The sequence below is a fragment of the Gallinula chloropus genome, assembly GCF_964237585.1.
Source record: "Gallinula chloropus genome assembly, chromosome: 3".
Lineage (NCBI taxonomy): Eukaryota > Metazoa > Chordata > Aves > Gruiformes > Rallidae > Gallinula > Gallinula chloropus.
Genome location: NC_140087.1, coordinates 7,646,991 through 7,670,402, shown reverse-complemented (window position 1 = coordinate 7,670,402; position 23,412 = coordinate 7,646,991). Strand labels below are relative to the sequence as shown.

Here is a 23,412-nt window from a genome sequence, read left to right as displayed (position 1 = left end):
GGAAGGTATTTTTGATGGAACAAGTCTAGGTGAGATACATACTTTGGATTAGACTGAAGCTTAATTCATCTTGATCTAATAAAATTCCATCTGTAAACTTTGATGTAATTTTAGTAATTCAAAGTCATGGTGCTGACAACTTGGCTTCTATCTTACTTTTTTCTCTTAAGTCCAAAGCCTACCCTATAGAGCTTGTAGGGAGCTATGACCAACCAAAGCTAATTTAGTTTTGATCATGCTGAACTTTATGAGTAGTTGGTGCCTGAGCTTTCCTAAAATTCGGAGTATCGTGCTCACCACATCGAGATGCTGCATAAGTGTGATCTTGGACATGCTGCAAAGCCAAGGGTTTTGTGTCCAAGTTACAACTGCATCATGATCTGCTTTAAAGCAAATATAGCCTTGTGGTGGTACATGTTTTGGGGGGGAGGTTCTTTTCTTCCTTTTTCTAATAGGTCAGTGGTTGGTGTATTTTGGCCAAAAATGAGCAGCTCATTCCTGTGGGTGAATCATGGAGTACCAGGTTGGAAGGGACTTCAAGGATCATCTGGTTCACCCTTTCTAGGCAAAAGAGCCTTCTAGATAAGATGGCCCAGCACCCCGTACAGCTGAATCTTACAAGTGGCCAATGTTGGGGAATCCGCCACTTCCCTGGGGAGATTATTCCAATGGTTGTTTGTTTTCATTGGGAAAAATGTTCCTCATGTCCAATCAGAATTTCCCCAGAAGTAACTCGTGCTCATTACCCCTCATCCTTGTAAAAAAGGGAGTTTTTCCATCATCTTCTAAGTACTTTTTTTCTCAGGGCTGAACAAACCCAGTTCTCTCAGCCTTTCCTCATACGGCAGGCTTCACAGTCTTTTGATGACCCTGTTGGCCCTGGACCCTTTCCAGCCTGTCCACATCTCTTCTGTGTAGTAGACACCAAAACTGAACACAGTGTTCCCAGGTGTGGGCTGACAAGTGCTGAGTAGAGTAGGATAATGACTTCTTTATCTTTGTGGGTGATGCCCTTGTTGATGCAGCACAGCACCCTGTTGGCTTTCTTTGCCACTGCAGCACACTGTTCACTCATGTTTTGCACCAGAACCCCCAAGTCCCCCTCCACAGAGCTGCTCTCCAGCCACGTGGATCCCATCCTGTGGTGCACTCCTGGGTTATGTTTTCTGACACTTCTTGTTGTTGAACTTCATAGGTTCTTGTTAGCTCGCTGTTCCAGCCTACACAGGTCTTCTTGCCAGGTGGCTCTGTCTTCTGAAGTGTCCACTTCCTCAGTCAGTTTGGTATCGATTGTAAATGATCAGGGTGCTCTTGATCCCATCATCCAGATCACTTATGAAGACATTGAACTTCTAGGGGACCCCACTTGTGGCATGTTGACAGTTGGAAGAGCAATTTACCTCACCCTGTGGGTGCAACCTGCCAGCCAGTTCCTCACCTGCTGCACTTGCCTAGACTGTAATGCTTTGGTTTCTGCAGGAGGAGGTTGTGAGAAACTATCAAAAGCTTTGGAGAAGCTTTTGACCAACCACTTGCCTCACATCAACTGAGCAGGTTACTTTGTTGTAGAGTCAACTTCAATCATTCTTCTAAGTGACTTTGAACCATCAGGCTGCCTCCACTTCTTTGACTGTGTGGCTGCTGAAGTAAATTAAAAGCTTGTTGGACCAGACACTAGACTGTGCCTGGATCCAAGATGCTGATACTCAAGATGCTGAGAACACAAGCTGTCACATGAGTTGCTCTCTCTCTTGTGTTGCAGAATCTGAAGGGCTGAAATACTACTTGACTGACTGTGTCTTGGGTGTTGATGGTTTGTTGGTTTTTAAATTAGCCATTCAGAACTTGTCATTGGCCCAGAGCAGGAGGGAGAAGGAGAGCAAAGAGGCTTCTCAGGTTCAATTCTTTGACATATTTGCATTTATTGCCATGAACTCAGTTTTCCTTTCTGCATCTCACGCTCATGAAATCTGCAACTGATAAGAGACAGCTGATATGGACGGGCTGCAGCATGCAGTGCACTGTGAAGTTTATGTGGCTTTTATTACTCTGCTGGGACTTCCTGTTATTGGAGAAAAGGGAAAAAAAAAAAGAAAGGAAGGATCAAGGTCCTGCCTGTAATCAGGAGTTCTGTTTGCAGACAAACTCAGCAAAAGTCCTGTGTAAGGCTTCTGACTTTGAACTAACTTCACCTTTCCAGTGGCCAGGGTAAATATGTACAGGTTGAAGAGGTCACTGGTCCCCTTGTGAGTTCGAGCTCAGAGCCTGGGTGATGCAGCGGGTACATAAGCCACGTAAGGGTCTTTGGGTTTGGGTTTTTTTCATTTATTTTATTGGCACTGGGCACACAAAGTTCCATAAGAAAAGGTGGTCTGGTTGCACCATTGAAAGACGTGGAAATACTCTTTGACTAGGCTAATTCTGAGGCCACCTTTGCCTAAGAGCAGCTAACAGCATGCTGTGCATGAAGTAATGCTCGGCAGGAAAAATAGAAGGTACCATGTATCAGAAGGCTAAAGTGGGTGGATTGAGAATGGGAAGACCTGGTACCACGGAACCAGCCATGGAAGCAAAGCAAGCCAGCACGGCAATTGGAAGGATTTTTTTTTTTACATTTTTCAAAGAGTTTCTTGGAAAACCAAGGTTAGATGTTCTTTGATAAATCAAAAAGATTATTTGAAATTAGCAGTTATATCCTGCTGTGGCTAGTTGTTAGGACATTGGTTCAAAAGCAACCAAAAGCAGTCACCATAGTTTGATCAGGGATTGAATGCTCCCTCAGTAAGTTTGCAGATGACACTAACCTGGGAGGAAGTGTCAATCTGCTTGAGGGTAGGGAGGCTCTTTAATGAGACCTGAAACAGACTGGACCAAGGGGCTGTGACCAACGGGATGAAGTTTAACATGGTCAAGTGTAGAGTGCTGCACATGGGACATAACAACCCCATGCAGCGCTACAGGCTTGGGGGAAGTTGGCTGGAGAGCTGTCAGGCAGAGAAGGACCTGGGGGTGTTGGTTGACAGCAGGCTGAACATGAGCCAGCAGTGTGCCTGGGCAGCCAAGAAGGCCAATGGCATCCTGGCCTGTATCAAAAACAGTGTGGCCAGTAGGTCTAGGGAGGTGATTGTGCCCCTGTACTCGGCATTGGTGAGGCCACACCTTGAGTACTGTGTGCAGTTCTGGGCTCCCCACCATAAGAAGTACATTGAGGTCCTTGAGCAAGTGCAGAGAAGGGCAACCAGGCTGGGGAAGGGGCTGGGCGGCAAATCCTATGAGGAGCAACTGAGGGAACTGGGTCTGTTTAGCCTGGAGAAGAGGAGGCTGAGGGGAGACCTTATCATCACCTACAACTACCTTAAGGGAGGTTGTAGAGAGGTGGGTGATGGTCTCTTCAGCCAGGTGACAGGAGATAGGACAAGGGGCAATGGCATGAAGCTGTGCCAGGGCAGGGACAGATTGGATATTAGAAAAAAATTGTTTACTGAAAGAGTTGTCAGGGTCTGGAACAGGCTGCCCAGGGAGGGGGTTGAGTCACCATCCCTGGATGTGTTTAAAAAAAGGTACTTAGGGATATGGTTTAGCATAGGATGAGAATGGTGGGACTTGGTGATATATAGGTCTTTTCCAACCTTGTAATTCTGTGATGCTCTGATCATTTAGACATCCTAGGAGTAAAGGTAGAACACTCGCCTTGCCCACCAGGGAAGTGCAGTTGGTGTCTGAAAAAAAGTTGAAACAAAATGTTTCCACCTGAGATCATGTCCTTTCCCTCTGCCCTCCTGACTGAGACTATGGTGAAAGGGATGGAAGATTATTGGAGGGGAAAAAGTGCCAGAGATGTGTCAGACTTAACAGCCCGTGGGTGGGGAGTAGAGGAACAGTTTGTGAGCAGTTGAGACATACACAGGAGTAGGACTTCCCTTTGTAAGGAACATAAAAGGCATTGCTGTCTACAAAGGTGAATAGATCATAGACCAGATGCCTATTAGGAGTGGAGTATTTGAATCTGAGAATGCTTTTTGAGTCATTGATAGAAAAAATTGTTGAGATAGATCTCTGTACTTATGTTCTCAGGTGAAGCCCTTGGGCAAGCCGCTGTGTGGAGTTGACCCATGGACAGATTAAACTGTGATAGTGAGTCAGTGAGTATACGAGGAAGGGCGTAGGCTTAGATAACTGGTAGTATTTTTACATCAGTAGATCTAGCAGATCGTTGGATATGGTAGAGTGGATATTCACATAAAAGCTGCCATGACTATGGCTTGTTTTTTTTTCCTCAGTATTTCAAGTAGCAAGTTGCCAGACGTGACCTTGAGAACCACAGAAGACAGCACAATGAAGCGTTTCAGTCGATAGGCAACAGAGAATGCAACATAAGGTCACTTTAATAGCAAATGATTATCAGTGTTTACCAAAGAAACAGGAACTCAAACATATCAAAGCATAACCATACCACAGCTGGTCAGTCTTACTTCAACCTGGCCATGGAAGGTTCTACCAAAAGAAGCCTCACAAAATGCACACGTGAAATATTTTTCCTTAGTAACACCAATCTATCCTCACTTGGTTGTCTACAACTCTGGTATTATTAAATTAAATGAAAGTAAAGACAAACATGAAGAAGGGAAGTCAGTTTACTAAAAGATTTAATGAAAATGTCTTGTAAATTACAGACAGGTAACTGGTGGAAACGAACAGCTTCCTCAGACGAGCCACGTTTTGTGACTGGGTTGTCACTGTTACTATTTCTGTAATATAGCTGAAAATGGATTCATTTTCTTCTTCAGACAAGTCCATTCAGTATCAACACCAAGGAAAGATGAAACTCAAAACCAGCCTATATTTCATCATTAATATCCCAGATGAATTTGATGGGCAGGGCCTTCATTTTCTCTTTAAGAACTTCGTCGAACCTTTCATTCTGTGCTACTGTCATGATGTTTTTCCAGTCTCCAACTGTACCTGAGGAAAGAGGCAACAAAAGGAGGTGAGAAGCAGAATGTGCACCTCTCTCAAGCCCACTGCAAGCAGCGAGTGCTAGGATTGGGAAGCAATTCCTGTTTTCCTCAGCATCCCTTTGTCACTGGCCTGCCAAGTGGGGCTCTGTGTGCTCTTTTGAGGGCATCCTTCCAAATGTAAGTGCTGTGAATAAGCTACAGCATAAACCTATAATCCTGACTCCTCATAAAGTTATTAAACTCACTTGTTCTGGTGTTTTACTGATTCCTTTGAGATCAAAAAGGAAACTATTAAAAGCAACAGTTATTGTTTTTCTCTCAGCGTGCCACTCTCTCTAAACCCTGGAGGTCTTCTCCTCCACTGAGCATTAGGACGTCCTAGCAATGCCCAGGAGCCCAGGGAGGCCATGCATGGACTCAGAGGGAAGTTGGCCAAGAAGGTCTGTGCTCACATAGTTGACTTGCCTGGAAAAGTAAGTAGTAAAAACCGAAATATTATTTTACTCCCTTGGCTCAGTAAAGCCATTAAGTCCTTTCCTGTATCTGACAGACCTGTTATGACTTACAATCAGTAAAACATTACCCTTTTAGTGTCCTTAGGAAAATATGGTAAAAGTACTGATGCCACAGCAATAAAACTGCTCTTATGAATTTAATTTGCCACTAACTTGAACTCTCCTTCTGAAAACGGGGCTTTCCAGCTGAGACCAGAAATCCTAGGTTCATCTCACCAGGAAGTGTGGGATTAAGCAGTTGTTGCATCAGGCTGCTTCCAATTTACCTTTTCGTAGAAAACTCCCCTTGTCCTTCGCTACGATGTCATCTGGCAGATTCTCATAGTTTGCCCTGGGATCTTTCCTCATGTTCTCAAACGTAGCCTGTCTTACAATGCTGTCCACTTCCTCTTCGCTCAGCTTCTTGCCCAGGAAGTTGCAGATCTTCAGCACAGCACTTCTGAGATCCTGCAATAATGTTACTTTGAAGAGTCTTGATGATGCAAGGGAATAAATGCATACAGTGGTGGGATACAGGATAATAAAGGACACACATCTGAGTACAGAACTGACCATCATTTTCATGTGAGCACAGTCTCACTTGCATCAGTTGAGTCCCAGAGAACAGTGATGCTGCAGCTCGCTGCAGCAGCGTGCCCTTGGAGATGGGGAAGTCTGTCTTCTGCTCCCCATGCTGCAAACCCAATCTGCATCTTGCATTAGATGCTCTGGCAAAGTCACCCCTGGTATGGTGTCTGTCACCACGGAGCTACTCAACCTGTGGGGGATTTGTCAGTCTTGTCCTAGCAAAGGGCTCCATCTCAGCAATCCCAGCTCTGAAGGCTGAGGGATGAGTGCAGTGGCACATGCCATGGCCTGCACTGCTGTGGCCACGGTTGCCCAAGAGGAGAAGGGAAGCCACTTTGGGGCAATGAGAAGATGCATAAAGTCACCAGTAGCCACCAAGCAGGAAATTTCCCAACAGCAGTTTGAGAGCTCCTTGAGTACTGCAGAGCCTGCCTTTCCAACACTTCCCTCCTTGAATGGAACTGTCTTTATGAGCACAACACTCCTGTTAAAGACACGTGTGAAAATCTTGTTCTGTACTATTTCAGAAAGGGTTTTTTGGGGTGGCATCAAAGATAACTTCTGTTACATAGGGGAGTGTTTTACCTAATAATTATCTAGTAATTGATAAGACTATGAGCCAATGAGCCAAGTTACTTCATCCTCTCAGAAATCCCAATTTGAATCTAGTCCACAAAGGATTAAGCACTTCCCAACATGAAGTGGAATTAGAAAGAGCTGTCTGAAAATGCAGTCAATGTAGGAAGAGAAGATCTTGAATAATTGACCTCACCTTTTTCATATCTTCATAGCTAAGGAAGAGTATATTGAAATCCTCTGCATGATTGTACCAGCCTGAAACATGATCCAGCCACGAACTGGCAAGTACTTAGCAGGGAAATTATTAAAAAAAAAACAAAAAAGGGAGAGAGAGAAAATAAATACTATTAACAATTAGCAATACAGTAACATTATTAAACATTTAGGTCTTCGAAAGTTTTAAAAAAATTATATTTTTTTATAACTCAAGGGATGCATGCTCACAGTCTTTTTATCTTTTCTGTTGTCTATTCTTACAGCTTCAGCTCCACTAACCAAGTGCAGAAAGTATTAAGATATATTAAGTCATAATGGCTATATTCTGAATCAGCATCCCATTCAAATAAAGTAAGTGTCTTGCATTTTGTTGGGCAGCAGCAAACTCAGGAAGATGCCACTCCCTTTGGACCATGGGAGGTGGTGGAATCTCCATCTCTGGAGATATTCCAGCCCTGTCTGGACGCCGCCCTGTGCAATATGAGCTGGGGAACTGCTTTGGCAGGGGGGTTGGACCCGATGAGCTCTCGAGGTCCCTTCCAGTCCCTACAATTCTGTGATTCTGTGATTCTATGATCTTTTATCAGAAATGGTGTCAAGTCAGACAGCATTCTGCAGCTTTGGATTCAGGTTACAGCATAGCAGAGGGCTCCGGTAAGTGATATTTATCGATATAATTAATTTTATTCAATCAATCTGAGTTTATGGAATAGGATTTGCCAGCGATAGGACAAGGGGCAATGGGTGCAAGCTGGAGCATAGGAAATTCCATGTGAATATAAGGAGTAACTTTTTCTCTGTGAGGGTGACAGAGCGCTGGGACAGGCTGCCCAGAAAGGTTGTGGAGTCTCCTTCTCTGGAGACATTCAAAACCCACCTGGATGCATTCCTGTGTGATTAATTCTGGGGTGATCCTGCTCTGGCAGGGGGGTTGGACTAGATAATCTTTCGAGGTCCCTTCCAACTCCTAAAGTTCTGTGATTCAGTGTGATTTGGGCTCCTACCTTTGCCAGCTAAAAACCTCTCCATGAAAAGGTTAAAATCTGGTATTTCCTCGAGTGTGGACATGAATTTGGAGAAGTGGTAGTAAGAAACCATAACATCCTTAGGGTTCCTGGTAACATAAATAACCTGCAAAACAATACAAGGACAAGTCTTAGAGGTATTACAAGACTCCATTACCCTGACCATCATCACAGATTTCCATACAAGACCCGCTAAAAATGTGTGGAAACAGTTTGAAGGTGACAAACACCTTGGGTAAATTCTGGAGCGTGTAGTGCTGTCAATTTGTTTATGGGTGGTGGCATTTCTGTAGCTGCAGTTGTTCAGTACCTGTGGCTAGCTCTCAGTGCTCCTGGCTTCAGTGATGCTGCTCACTTGGGCAATAAAAACACCAGAAAACCATTAGGCTGATTCAGCCTCACATTCATCAGTCATGATGAAATGAAGATGACTTTCTTGTAAATCACAGCTTCGGCAGTGTTGACAGCATCAGTACTCTGTGGCCTAAACTTCTGGCCAGAGGCAGCACCAGGGCAAATTTTGAATGACATGTGAGAGGGAGCCCTGGCATCTTAAAAGAAGGAGCTGTTATGGACAAGGTTCATTTTGGCTCCTGCTGACTCCTGACCACACAAGAGCTGCTGCCCTAGGCACCAACTCAGCACCACCAGAGAGGCGGGCAGCCTCCTGCCTCTCGGCTGGCAGCATGTGCCAGCTCCTAAGTTTCTGCTCCTTAACACTTCATGTCTAATTAGGGAGAGAAAACAGAGCCTGGCACGTTGCCCTTACAAGGTTCCAAATGTTTGCAGGGAGAGACAGAATAATTACGGCCTTGGACCACCCTTCTCACTGGGTAAAATGACTATTTTGAATCCCTGTATAATTGGCACAAGTGCAGCTGGATGACCCACACCGCCCCTCTCTCTAACAGTGTTGGAGCTCAGAGATTTGCCAAAAGGAAACGGAAAGAAATGGGCTTTAGAAAGTCCCTGATCTCCCCACTCATATGAAGCAGGTGATACTGATACCAAGGTGTGGGAAACTGCAAGGGAATAAAGGTAGGATTTGGACCAAGGGAGGTTGTGGATCGGTGGGTGATGGTCCCTTCAGCCAGGTGACAGGAGATAGGACAAGGGGAAATGGCATGAAGCTGTGCCAGGGCAGGGACAGATTGGATATTAGAAAAAAAGATTTTACTGAAAGAGTTGTCAGGGCCTGGAACAGGCTGCCCAGGGAGGGGGTTGAGTCACCTTCCCTGGATGTGTTCAAAAAAAGGGTAGATGAGGTACTTAGGGATATGGTTTAGCATAGGATGGGAATGGTTGGACTCGATGATCTTCAAAGGTCTCTTCCAACCTTGTGATTCTTGTGATTCTTGTGATTCTTGTGAATTCCCTGACACAAAGTGGCATGATCAGTTCTAAGAAAATAGGAAAAGTAGCATCACTTACACGTCCTCTTCTGTTTCTCAGGTCTCTTGGAACCAAGTAGTAAGGCAGGTGGGTGGCAAAAACACGAGGTGAAGGGAAGCTTGCATAATCCATATTTTTTATATTGTATTCCAGCCATGGGATTCTGTCCATAGTCTCCATAGTCTCTGTTCCATTACGGTGGCCTTCATGAAGTATTAAGCTCAAAATGTTCTGAGTCCACACAGTTCCTGAAAAGGAGACCTTCCTATTTGAACTGAGCTTGATTTTAAAAAATTATTATTGTTATTAATCAAAGATAGTATATTGTCATAAACAGACCCTCTGCATAGCTATGATGAGACTCCATTTGTGACTATAAACACCTGACATACTGAAGAAAGCACGCATTGTCACGGTGACTGTTGAGCACAGAATGGAAGAGTATTTTTGTTTTGCCCATGCAAAAGCACCAACTAAACTTTCAGTTCCTTTATGGACTATGCTCAACTTCCACACAAACTATGTCTGACCTCACCCTCCCTTGGCAACACGAATTGCTGCATTTCTGTGAGCCACGCACCTAAAAGTGCCTCACAGTGAGTGGATCTACAGAAGACCTTTGCTGCCAGAAGTCCTGCAAAGCATTGTGAGATGTTATGAGGCCAACAGCTAGTAACACCAAGTTTGTAAAGCACAAATGAGGCCCACAAAGCAAATAGAAACAGGCTCTCTGCGGTTCTTTGGGGAACTTCTGACTCCTGGGTCACAAGCTGCTGGCAAGGATGATTGAAAAAGGCAGGACCCTGAAGGTGGCCAACCACTGTGCCAGTATGTGTTCATGTGCCAGCTGGTAATGGTGGGAGGCAAATCCTAAATGATCAGCTCACTTGGGCAAAGAACAGCACTGTTTAGCTCACACAACAGTAAGGATGGGCACTTGAGAGAATTCAAATCAATGTGGAAGAGCATTGAGTTACTGCTGTAGGTTACCCTGAAGGAGCACAGAGAAAGAAAATCACCTGAAACTGAAATCTAGTTGTTAAGACCTCACCTGGGAAGGGAGCTCTTGGTTCTGGAGATTAGACTGTATGCATGTTGTAGGTGTAAAGTAATTGTGCAAGAAAGATAAATAGGCCTAGGATTCAGAGGAACAATACCCAGTGATTTTGCAGCATTGTTGCATGGCTTGCTCTGCCTGGCATAATCAACCTGGGCAATTTTTCTGTGCAGTGGTAGAGATTTAAGAAAAGGATTGGAGCCTACCTTGCATTGATAACTGGTGGGGCAGGATAGGGGAAAGGTGTGAATGAGAGAGAGATGACAGGCTGTGCAAATCACAACTCAAAATCATCTTCCAACTCCTTCCTGTCTAAGGGTAGCCCATCAGTTTGCAACATGAAATTCCTACTTCCAAAGATGTGTCACAACATCTTCACCCCTTAAATACCGGTTTCTCATCCTCCCTCTCTGCCTTACTTGGACAGCTCACCTCAGTGCTGCCTGATGGTGAGCTGGCATCACCTGGTCTCTCTGTCCCCTCGCTCTGCTGCCTGTGACCACTCCACAGGCTTCTTCAGCTACCTTCAGCACAGTGATACCTGGTGTTCCCCTGCCACTCCTTCTGAGCTTTGCTCAAGAGTGTCTTTCAGCCTCAGGTATTTGACTGATAACCTGAGGGAATAGTGAATTCCAGCAAGATAATCAGTGACCCCAGGAAAAGGATGCATGCTAACAAAATACAGGCTATTTTATCCAAAGGCTGTGTCTTGAAGGCTGCTGAATTAAAACAAGGGACAATGGTAGGGGTTCCCAAGAGCACATAGGAGGCCTTGAATGTAGAAGCATAGATTGGTACGAGAAATGTCAAGGCTTAAGTCATAGATCCCTGCTTACTGTGTGATCAAGTCATTAATTACTAATCACTAAAGAAATACAGTCTTGAAAAGTGAGTAGGCTGGTTTTAGAGCATAAATTGAACTTGTATGGAAACACACAGGTCTAGGCATGTCAAGGCTTTAGATTTCATGTAAAAGGACAGTGAAGCCAGCTGGTGGCTGGACTCGAGCGGGAGACTTCTGCCTGGCTGTTCAGGCCATGGCTGTGCAGGGTCTGTACTTTATGCTACATTGCATTTACTCAGAGGTTGTTCAAGTCTAGAAGCAAAGCTAACAAACCCAGGTGGCTGAATAGAGCCAGAGTGTCCCCCCTCTTTAGAAACAATTCCATTCTTACCTGATTTTGGATAAGTCGTTAAAAATATGTCACTATCTTTGATTTCAAAATCCTCCAGGGAAGCTACATACTCAAGTGAAGTATTTACACCAAAATAAAACCCTTTGTATTCGAATAGATATTCTTTTGATGGCTCCATTGTTAATTGTTTGTCCTTTTCGGCAAATCAACTGCAATAAGAAAATGTAAAGTTTTATGTTATCTTTTTCTTTAGTTGTCATCTTAGGGAAACTAACAAGCAAGCAAAGGAGTAATTCAAACAAAGCAAATTTTAGCAAAATGGTTTTCAGCACAATTCTGGAAACAAAATTAAAAAAGGAAATACTTATAGCAATACACTTTACTCATACACAAATGTATGCTATGTGTGTGCAAAAACTAGGATCTGTGTGACTAGAGTTTTCTTTGGGATGCCAGTAGCTCCTGAACAGAGCTTCACTACCAAGCTCTTATTCTGAATTTTGTGGCTTAAAACTGTGTTCAGAATTACAATTTCTGCCTCCTTCTACTACTTCTCCACTTCATTACTAATATTTCTTCCATAATAAGCAAAATTTCTTCAAACTGGGATGGGTAAGCATGAATGTGTGTTATTTTCTGAAACACACCTACTGGTTTTATGAGACTGTTGTCTCGTGTCTCACTAAGACCATTGGCATATATTTGCCAGAAGAAGACATTGATCATCATTGCTGTGGTGACAAGGGAAGAGCAAACTCTTGGGGAGATACAGGAAGAGTAAGAGACACTGAATAGAGAGACCGACTTTTGTAGTCGAGCCCGAGCCAAATGCAGCACCTATGTTTGAAGGTTTTAATCTGCATCTCCTCTGCAGTCTTTGAGCTGAACAATACATCCATGGATTTCAGTGAGCTCCCAGTTGCTCTCTCCCTTCTCAGTCAATGAACTATTTATTAAATGCATTTGACACTGTACAAGCCTTGACCACAAGTTCACTTCCAGACTTGGGTATCACAAGCATTGTCTTAAGTGGGTTAAAATATGCTTGGAAAAAGAGACTTTCCAATCTGGAATTGTCAGTATCTCTGTCCCCTGCCTTTCCTTAGCAATATGTGCCCTTCCCATGTCCTCTTGGACTGCTGTGTTTGCTACTGCTCTACCATTGGGACTTCACCCTTGCTCAGATTTGTCAGATCAGCTGACTGCCCAAAAACGTACCAGCCAAGCAATCTGAAGTCATCACAACAGGCAGCTCTTGGAAATAAGGCTGCTGATCCCACCTATTATCATTAGCTTCCTCTCACATTTGGGGTCTGCTTCTCTTTTGCCTTCCTGGTCCAAGAAATTCCCCAGCCAGGTGATTGCTCCTTGCCCAGCCCTGTGCTGCCCTGCTGCACTGCACCACAGATTCACAGAATCACAGAGTTGGAAGGGATCTCTGGAGATGACCTAATCCAACTCCCCTGCTAAAGCAGGGTCACCTAGAGCAGGTTGCACAGGATTGTCACCAGGTGGGTCTTGAATATCTCCAGAGAAGGAGACTCCACAATCTCTCTGGGCAGCCTGTTCCAGTGCCCTGTCACCCTCACTGTGAAGAAGTTTTTTCCCATGTTCAGATCATAGAATCACAGAATGGTTTGGGTTGGAAGGGATCTTAGAGATTGTCTTCTTCCAAACCACCTTCCATGGGCAAAGACACCTCTCACCAGACCAGGCTGCCCAAAGCCCCATCCAACCTGGCCTTGAACACTGCCAGGGAGGGGGCAGACACAGCTTCTCTGGGCAGCCTGTGCCAGGGCCTCACCGCCCTCACAGTGAAAAAATTCATCCTTATATCTAGTCTAAATCTACTCTCTCCCAGTTCATAGCCGTTACCTCTCATCCTATCACTACAAGCCCTTGTAAAAAGGCCCTCTGCAGCTTTCCTATAGGCCCCCTTCAGGTACCAGAAGGCCACTATAAGATCCCCCTGGAGCCTTCTCAGAAAAATGTTACTCTTACAAGAGAAAGAGCAAGGAATTTGAGGGAAACAAAGAGGAGGCACATTCATAATATAATATAATTCATAATATATATAATTCAAGTATATAAAAACCTTCCTGATCTTGTTTGGTCAAAACTCTTAGTTTTTTTATCACTTTGGGACAAGGATTTTTGCGCTGCTTATTCATTACAGATGTATGAATATACCATCAAAAAATACACCATGGAAAAAAACAACTTGCCCAGTTTCCTTGAAAGTCTATTCATGATCTAGTGTGTGTGACAGGAGAAAAAATAAACAAGGTTTGCTTGTACCAGCCAGCTACGTATCTCCAAAACACATCTCAAAGATCTGCCTCCAAATGGAGACACAAAGGTGTCTGACAGTTAATCTCCTAAATCCACAGTGACCACAGATTTTTACTCTGTCTAGTTAATGGTCTTAGAGCGATGACTCCGATTTATTTGTTGAGTGACACAGAAAAGCCCATGTGAGACCTCGGTTTCTACACCAGCATAGAATCTTAGAATCATAGAATCATAGAATGGTCTGGGTTGGAAGGGACCCCAAGGATCATAGAGTTCCAGCCCCCTGCCACAGGCAGGGACACCAACCTCCAGGCCTGGATCTACACAAGGTTGCCCAGGGCCCCATCCAACCTGGCCTTGAACACCTCCAGGGACGGGGAATCCACTACCTCTCTGGGCAGCCTGTTCCAGCACCTCACCACTCTCTCTGTAAAAAACTTCCCCCTAATATCTAATCTAAACTTTCCCTCCTTTAGCTTTAGTCCATTCCCCCTTGTCCTGCCATTATCTGCTCTTTTAAAAAGTTGAGTCCCCTCCAGCACTGAGATAAGCCTGCTCTGGACAGCCATCCTTGTCTCATGCACGGATCAGGCTTCTCTTTCTGGCAACAAATGGTCTGCAAAAGAGGTCTATGTACAATTATTACTATTTTACTGGGAGGCTAATAGAGCATCATTTAACTCACAGATTCTAGGAATTTCAGGCATACTTACCTCCTCTGCTCCCCGTTCGGTGCCCACGGAGGTGCACGCTACTCCGTCCCAGCTCGGTGAGCGCAAGACTTTCTAGAGATGTATGAGCCATCCCGTTTCCTTTTTAAGTGTAATGTGAACCCGTGGACACTGGGCTGGCTGGCTTGCTTTCAATATTTGCTTATCTTTAACGCAGACAGAGATTAGAGAACTAATGTAACTGGTGAAAAAGTGAAAGCAGTCCAGACTTTTTTTTATTACTATTTCAATATTCAAATTTCAATATTCATATTGATTTCTGTTTTTTTTTTAATCAGGAAGATTTTTGAGGAAGATTAGAATAAAATCTTTCTCTTTTTGCTAGGTTTTGTTTTGGGTTTGTTTTTTTTTTTTCCCAAACTCCTTTTCAGCTCCAAGCTATGTGTGACAGTAGTCCCAAAGAACAGCCTGAATCCACGACTCTGCTGAAGTGGTTAATCCCACCAATTCAACCTGGTTTCAGCCATTAGCCCGGAATAAGCTACTTAAGTTAATCATGTGTATGTGTTAATGTTAAGTTTCCCTGTAAGGTATTTTATAACTGAAAAAAAATAATGCCTGAGACATTTCTCACTGAAACCTACACTCCAACAACATCACAAAGAGGAACATTTTGTTCCCCACTTCTGTGTTTTGTATAGGATTACTTTTTAACCTGGATCAATTCCTCAGGTAGTCCCCAAACTTGCACAACCAATCAGTCAGGTTGGTCAGCATGTGAATGAGCCAGAGAGGAAACCCTTATGGTGAGAGACTAAGCCTGTTGTGTTTTGCTTTCTGCTCTGATCGGGCACACCTCTACTATTTTGTAACTGCAATTTCTATTCCAAGTGTCTGATAATAATGAAAAACAACATCTATTGATACCAAAACTAAACAGGAAACTGCTCCTTCAGATGTCCCAGCCCCTAGCATATCACTCTGAAGAATCCGAAGACTAACAGCTATGGTCCCATGTCAGCTTTGTGAACTAGCTGGAGAGCCAACACGGTATGAGTTGGGTCAAGAAGTGGTATTTCCCAGGGACATGAAACAATGTGTAAAGCCATTTGGCCTTTGGACAGATAGTGAGCAGAGAAAGCATATGAATCCTAAGCACATTGTACAACGTCAGCATCCTAAAGTCAGGATTTGTCTGGGCTTGTCAGTAACACTGAATTGCAGTCTATCTGCAGTTAAGTGAACATGGGTTTCATGTGTATTATCTTTTAACCTTGGGATCCATATTAACATATTGTAGGTACAAAGGTCAGTGGGAGACTGGGAAAAGAATTGCATGGTTTATTGTACAATTCAAACAAAACCAACGTTCTTGGTGCTATTAACATCTTATGTCCTTCTCTGGTTGTTTCCTCTCGTACTTCACACCAATACATTTCCCTACATACTAATCGTAGTTCTTTCACAAGCTTTTCAAGATTAGGCTGGACAGGGCTCTGAGCAACCTTATCTATACTTGCTGCAGTGGGGGTGAGACAGATAACATTTAAAGGTCCCTTCCAACCCAATATATTCTGTGATTCCATGATTCTGTTACGGTGGCAGCAAACTGATGAAGCTGTGAAGTTCCCTATATAGAAAATAGTCAGGTCTTCTGCCTACACTGTAAAATTAGAATGTAGAGTAAAGGCCTGAAATAGGCATGTGGAATCCCACAGCACATTTCATGTAAGTTACAGCAAACATGGGACAGCAAAAAAGGGCAAATTGAATTAGATCACTTCAACTTTCATTTTAGGAACCTGTACAGGGTAGATTGTTGACCACCAACTGAGGGGGAAAATATGGTCTGTAAGGCACTCCTTTTTGTTATACATGCTTTGGATACTATTACATACCAATAACACAAAATCCATGCCAAAGGCACATGATGCCAGAGTTAGTAGAGAAGCTTCTCAGAGATCGGTGTTGCCTAAGGGCCACAGTCAGCTTAGAAGGCTAAAAGCAGCCATTTCTCATGAATAGCAAGTCTGCTTTCTCCTACAGGGTTTCTGTCACCAGCATACTCTGTCTCCCTCTTCCTTTGACTCGGGGAACTCACAACTGAGCGTGTTTTCCTCTAGTGTCTTCTATTCAAGTTCCCAAGTTCAGGCAAGTGGCAAGGGGAATTGTAGGTTGCCACAACAATTCTAAAAAAACCCATGAAATGGATTTGGTTTTGGAAGATGAGGTGAGGTTTGGACAGTTTTATTTGTGTATCCCCACCAACACACTGCAGCAGGTTTCCAGCAGAGATGCTTGAACAAGAACTGTTAATTTGAGGGTCTATTTTTAACTTTGAGAGACAGTTTTCTCCCTGAATCACAGAATCATAGGGGTTGGAAGGGACCTTGAGAGATCATCGGGTCCAACCCCCCTGCCAAAGCAGCTCCCCAGCTCATATTGCAGAGGTTGGCGTCCAGACGGGTCTTGAATATCTCCAGAGATGGAGACTCCACCACCTCCCTGGGCAGCCTGTCCCAGGGCTCTGTCGCCCTCACTGGGGAAAAGTTCTTCCACATGTTGATGTGGAACTTCCTGTGCTCCAACTTGCAGCCATTGCCCCTTGTCCTGTCTCCACAGAGCACTGAAAAAGGCCATTTCCCCCTTTGTCCCGCATTACTTTGTGTTTTGTCCCCAAAGTGGGGAGAAGGAAGAGTTTGGTGCATTTCTCACTACAGAAAAATGAACTAGGTGAAACTGTGGCCTGAGAAATTTTGGGAAGAGTTAAAGGGATGGTGTTGAAGCCAAACTACCCCAAATGTATGTGCTGCACATAGGTTTACCATTAGGTGAAACAAATGCCAAATTTTCTACTATGATGTGTATTCTTTGCACATTTTAACTCACATTTTTGTTACTTTTCTTTAGGGAAAGTGAAGTAATTAATATAAATATCAGTGACTTACTGTGGGCTAGCTGCAAGTGCTTGCTCCTTGACTCATATACTCCAGAGGATATGTCAATGAATATGAATTTACATGTTGGTTTAAAATAGATCAAACCCCCCCTCCAAATCCCAACCTAGGAAACAAGCTTGCTAATCCTCATATTTTTCAGTCTTTAGACATAAAATCATTATACAAAACTAAACTCATAGGGAATGGGATGAATCTTGAGTAACAACTTCATAAGGCAAGTGTGAGATACGCACGCATGGCAAAAATTTCCAACTAGATATTGTACTACTTTCTAAGATTTCTGTGTCTCCTCTACAAGCTTCCACCTTCTTGAGAACTATTTAAGGTGTCCCTGGCTTACACTGTCGTAATGGTGTTTGCTTAACCCTGTTACACTTTCTCATGTTCAGGGTATTTGCAAGCACTTGCTCTTTAACAGCTCTGCCCCTCTCCCTTTAGCCTGACTCAACATCTGGTATATCAGATGACATACTTGTTTGCCATTTGAATAAGAAATCTTTGTCCTTCACTATATGTGGAAATATCTCATAGATTGCCTTGGGATCATTTTTCGTATCTTTGGATGTAACCTGTTCCCACCACAGTCTCTTGTTCATCTTTTATTTAGATGGTTTTTTTTTTCCAGAGCTGTAGATTTTCAGCACAGCATCTCTCTGATCCTGCAAAGGAAGGAGTAGATGGGAGCTGGAGGAGTAGACCATTATAGATATTCCACTGTTCTCCACTCAATAGCAGGTTTATCAAGGCATATTGTTATGTAATGTCTCAGTGTCACTTTGAACAAGGGTAAATGCCAAAAGCTATGTTTTGGGGAAAGGAACTCACTGTGTCTCTGGATTAGAACCAATTAATAGAAGAATCTTTATTTTCTTAGTCTGCCTGCTTTGCAAGTATTCTTCTCAAAGTGAAGTGATGGGCTCATGCTCATTTTGGACTTTAAAATCCTCATATTTTTTTCTCAAAATCCTAAAAGCTCCCCTGTTTGTCCTTTGCAAAGGACAAAGGCTTCTTTTTCTGTGGAAAGAACACAGGCTTTTTTTTTTTCTGTGGAATTTAATCTAGAATGCCACAAACTATGTGACATAACACACAAAACCCAGAGCTGTAATCTTGTGGCCACCAGCTGTCAAGAGGAATAAAAAAATATTACCTCACTGTAAACTGCTGAACATCTAAGAATGAGGACAAGGTTCTGAATGTTTTTCACCAGTAAGTCTTGCACACTGTGATCCCACTTAGAGTATGATTTGTCCTATGTTATCACGTAGCCAACAGTCCAGTAAAAGCTGCAGCTCAATGGCCACATTGCACAGTAAATTTGAGGTCAAAGATAAATGAGAGGAAAAAAACTAAAACATGATAGGAAATTGCATCCCTGCAAGGAAAATTATTGCCTGGAAAGTTCACACCAAAGAAAATTGCAAACTGCAGAGAGCAGAGTTCACTCTGTTGTCCTGCCTCTGAGGATAGGAAGGGAAGATATTGGAAAGGTGGCAAAATCCTTGCTTCTTTTCTTGCTTGTTTATTGTGTGACTATCATGCAACTATTTTTATGGGTTACAGCTTATTTATTCTTCTGTTACAGACGATTCACACCTTTTAATTAATGTATTCCTTCTTCAGTTTTGCCTGTTTAATAGGTGGATTGTATCATGGATCACAGGTATGACTTCAAAGGTAACACAGTAAATACTGCTCTGCTTAACACACTGTAGTACCTGACCCAGTGTACAGGAGACTGAAATATATGAAACTCTTGAGTAAATAAGAGCTATTGATCTCATATGCATAAAATCTGGTGGTGTTCAAAGTTTTTTTGGGAAATAACCAACAGATGACAAAATGTGGTGGGGTGGCTCCTATGACTGGAGCGTTGGGGTGGAAGGATTTAGGCTCTTAGGAAACACAGGCAGGGCAGACAAGGAGGGAGGTGGTGCCCTCTATGTCAGTGACCAGCTGGAGTACATGGAGCTAAGCCTAGGGATGGATGAGGAACCCAAAAAGAGCTTATGGGTCAGGATTAAAGGGAGGACAGGGACAGGGGAGATTGTATTGGAAGTCTGCTACAGGCCACCTGACCAGGAAGACTGCATGGATGAGGCTCTCTGTAGACAGATAGGAGAAGCCTCATGTTCACAAGCCCTGGTCCTCATGGGGGACTTTAACCACCTCAATATCTATTGGAGGGACAACACAGCAGGGCACAAGCAATCCAGAAGGTTCCTGGAACATACTGATGACAACTTCCTTCTCCAAGTGATAGAGGAGCCAACAAGGAGAGGTGCCATACTGGACCTCACTCTCACACACAAGTTGGGACTGGTGAGGAATGTGAAGCTCAAGGGCAGCCTTGGCTGCAGTGACCATGAAATGATGGATTTCAAGGGCAGTGAGGAGGCTGCACAGCAGGCTCACTACCCTGGACTACAGGAGAGCAGGCTTTAGTCTCTTTGGGATCTTCTTCGTCTTGGTAGAGTATCATGGGCCAAAGCCCTGGAGGGAAGAGGGGCCCGAGAAACCTGGTTAGTATTCAAGGATCACCTTCAAGCTGAGGACTGATGCATCCCAACAAAGAAGATATCAGGCAAAAATGCCAAGAGACCTGCATGGGTGAACAAGATGCTCCTAGACCAACTCAAACAGAAAAAGGAAGCTCAAAGAAGGTGAGAGCAAGAGCAGGCAGCCTGGGAGGAACACTGAGAGATTGTCTGAGCAGTCAGAAATCACGTTAGGAAAGCTAAAGCCCTGACAGAATTAAATCCACACAGGGATGCTGAGGGCAGCAAGAATGAACTGCCCACTGTAAGAGAAGATCAGGTTTGAAACCACATTCAGAACCTGAAGGTGCACAGGTCCATGGGACATGATGAGATACAGTCATGGGTCCCGAGGGAACTGGTGGATGAAGTGGCTAAGCCACTGTCTATCATATTTGAGAAGCTGTGACAGTCCAGTGAAGTTCCCACTGACTGGAAAAGGGAAAACACAACCCTCATTTTTATAAAGGAAAAGAAAAGACTCATGGAACTACAGTCTCACCTCTGTGCTTGGCAAGGTCATGAAGCAGATCCTCCTGGAAACTTTGCTTAGGCACATGATTGATGACAGCCAACATGGCATCATTAAGGGCAAATCATGCCTGAGAAATGTGGTGACATTCTACAGTAGGGTTACAGCTTTAATGAATAAGGGAGAGCAGCTGATGTCATCTATCTGGACTCTCCAAAGCATTTGACACTGTCCTGCACAAAATCCTTGTCTCTAAATTGGAGAGACAGGGATCTGATGGACAAACCATTCAGTGGATAAGGAATTGGCAGGATGGTCACACCTAAAAATTTGCCATCAACAGCTCAATGTCCAAGTGGAGACCAGTGTCATTCCTCAAGGATCAGTATTGGGACTGGCATTGTTCAACATTTTTGTCCAAGAAATGGACAGTTGGATCAAGTGCACCCTCATCAAGACTGCTGATAACACTGAGCTGTGTGTGTGGTACAGTCAACACACTGGAGGGAAAGGAATGCCATCCATGGGACCTTGACAGTCTTGAGAGGTGGGCCTGTGCAAACCACATGAAGTTCAACAAGGCCAAGTGCAAAGTCCTGCACATGGGTTGGTGCAATTCCAAGCACAACTACAGGCTGGGCAGAGAACGGATTGAGAGCAACCCTGAGGAGAAGGACTTAGGGGTGTTGATTGATATAAAGTTCAAGATGAATTGTCAATGTATAGTTGCAGGCCAGGAAGCCAAGCATATCCTGGGCTGCATCAAAAGAAGCGTGACCAGCAGCTCAAGGGAGGTGATTCTGCACCTCTACTCTGCTCTCTTGAGAGCCCACCTAGAGTACTATGTCCAGCTCTGGGATCCCCAGTACAGGAAAGATATCAAGCTGCTGGAGGAAGTCCAGAGGAGGGCCATGAGGATGATCAGAAGGCTGGAGCACATCTGCTATGAAGACAGGCTGCAAGAGTTGGCTTGTTCAGCCTGGAGAAGAGAAGGGTCTGGGGAGATCTTATAGCAGCTTTCCAGTATCTAATGGGGGGCTAAGGGAAAGCTGAAGAGAGACTGATTATCAGGGAGTGTAGTGACAGGACAAGGGTAGTGGGTTTAAACTGAAAGAGGATAGATTTAGATTAGATATAAGGAAGAAATTCTTCCCTGTGAGGGCAGTGAGGCCCTGGCACAGGCTGCCCAGAGAAACTGTGGCTGCCCCCTCCCTGGCAGTGTTCAAGGCCAGGTTGGATGGGGCTTCAGCAACTTGGTCTAGTGAGGGTGTCCCTGCCCATGGCAGAGTGGCTGGAACTAGATGATTTTTGAGGTTTTTTCCAACCCAAACTAGCCTGTGATTCTATGATTCTGTGATTTCCATAGCTATGCAAACTGTAAATGTGAACCCACTCTGAGTTATAGGATAGAGATATACAAACCCTCTGGCAAAACCAGTTTCTTTATCAGAGAATATCTAAGGGAAAAGTTACTTGAAACTTGTATTTACTCCTTTTATCTTGCTCTTTTAGCTTTTGGCAGGACCTGGACTGTGGAGAAGGGAAAGGGAAGAAGCAAGGCGTCAAAACCTCTACATCCATCATTCACTCTAAATGAGTTACAGCAATCATATTCTCTCCTACCTCTCTGCTCTTTCTTTTACTGGAGCTAAATGGTAAAGCAAGTGCACAACAAATGAATAAGGTAATTTAAAATAAAACCCTGCCACAGACCTCTAGCCTTTATTTCCATATGTTCTGTTCTCATAAAATGTCTTTTGAAATAAAATAAAGGAGTATTCTATAAGCACATTATTTTTATTTAGGTGCAATAGTACCTCATAAACGCATCTCTTAACAGCTACCTTTGGTTTTATATTATCTAAGTCAAAGTACATGTTTAAAGGTAAAAAAAAAAGTGATGAACTCTTGGAATTCACCTGTGCAGCTGGAAAACTTTAGGTTTTGGTAACCTGCAGATCAGCCATGGCCTCACCTACCATCTGACAAGCACTGTGCTGCCAGTCTCCATGGCAGGGCAAGAGAAACAAAGAACAGAGTTTTCTCCCTGGTTCCTCAGTGTGCAGTGGTCACTGGTACAGATGATATATTCTGTTTTAAAGCATTTTAAAATACTATCCAATTTAAAGGAGCTTGGAAAACATTGTGGACTGCCATGGACCAGCTTGGTGTGATTACACTGTCGAAGCTCAGCGCAGCCTTTGACACAGACAAGCCAGATGAAGGATTTTATCTAGAGGATATCACTATTACGTTGTGTTCCTCCAAGTGCTGACTCAAAAGTTGAGCCCTTGTAAAAGATTGAAAAATATGCTAGTTCTTTAGGAATAAGTTGAATTCACACAATTAATTTTTCCATACTTCCTCTGGCAACTTCTAAAAGAAACTCACGTGCTGGTAAGAGAGCATATAAAACCAGTACAACACTATTCATAAAATCCTTAAGGAGGAAGAGAAAAAATAAACCAATATCTGCTTTTTGTGGAAAGCTTTGATTCCCATTGTTGTGGTCTTGGGATGGCAGCTGGTGTTATGTCCCTGCCTGCCTCTATCCCATCTCCTGGGAAGATGCCATCACATGCCAGAGGTCAGGTTCTTGCAATATGAGTTGCTTTATTGCACTGAGATGACTCTGGAGGGCAGAAGCACAGGCATTAGGAGCCTTTCCTAGCAAGACATAGTGTATACAAGTAGAACAAATCACAACAGGCTGCAGGCAGCTTGATCCCCCTTGCAGGTGCTGTTCTCCATGGTGGGAGAGATGGGACCTCAATGAACGATCCTTCCACCTTCCATGAAGGGGCTGCTCCTGTGTGCCTTTTGACCTACACAGTAACTCCTTCTACTACCTACAGGCACATATTAGGCCTTATCAGAATAATAATGTTTGGCAAGACAATGAAATCATCCTAGTTTGAGGTCTCTTTGTCTCAGTTCCATATCAAAGCGCTTCTATCAGCAGCAGACTCATTTCAATAAGCCAGTAATATACTAAGTGGACCTACATACCAGCAAAAGATTAGCCACAGCTGCAG

The 23,412-nt window shown here is 43.8% G+C and overlaps 1 protein-coding gene across 1 annotated transcript; it reads right to left on the bottom strand.

The window, feature by feature from the left end:
* Nucleotides 1-4,379: 4,379 nt before the first annotated feature.
* LOC311189724 (amine sulfotransferase-like) lies at nt 4,380-14,506 on the bottom strand. Its single transcript, XM_084261447.1, has 7 exons — nt 14,451-14,506; nt 11,485-11,654; nt 9,292-9,500; nt 7,840-7,966; nt 6,813-6,907; nt 5,740-5,920; nt 4,380-4,962 (listed from the first exon to the last, which is right to left on the bottom strand). The coding sequence occupies exons 2-7, from the start codon at nt 11,621-11,623 to the stop codon at nt 4,838-4,840; spliced, it is 876 nt and encodes a 291-aa protein (XP_084117573.1). The 5' UTR covers nt 11,624-11,654; nt 14,451-14,506; the 3' UTR covers nt 4,380-4,837.
* Between the last annotated feature and the right edge of the window lie 8,906 nt (nt 14,507-23,412).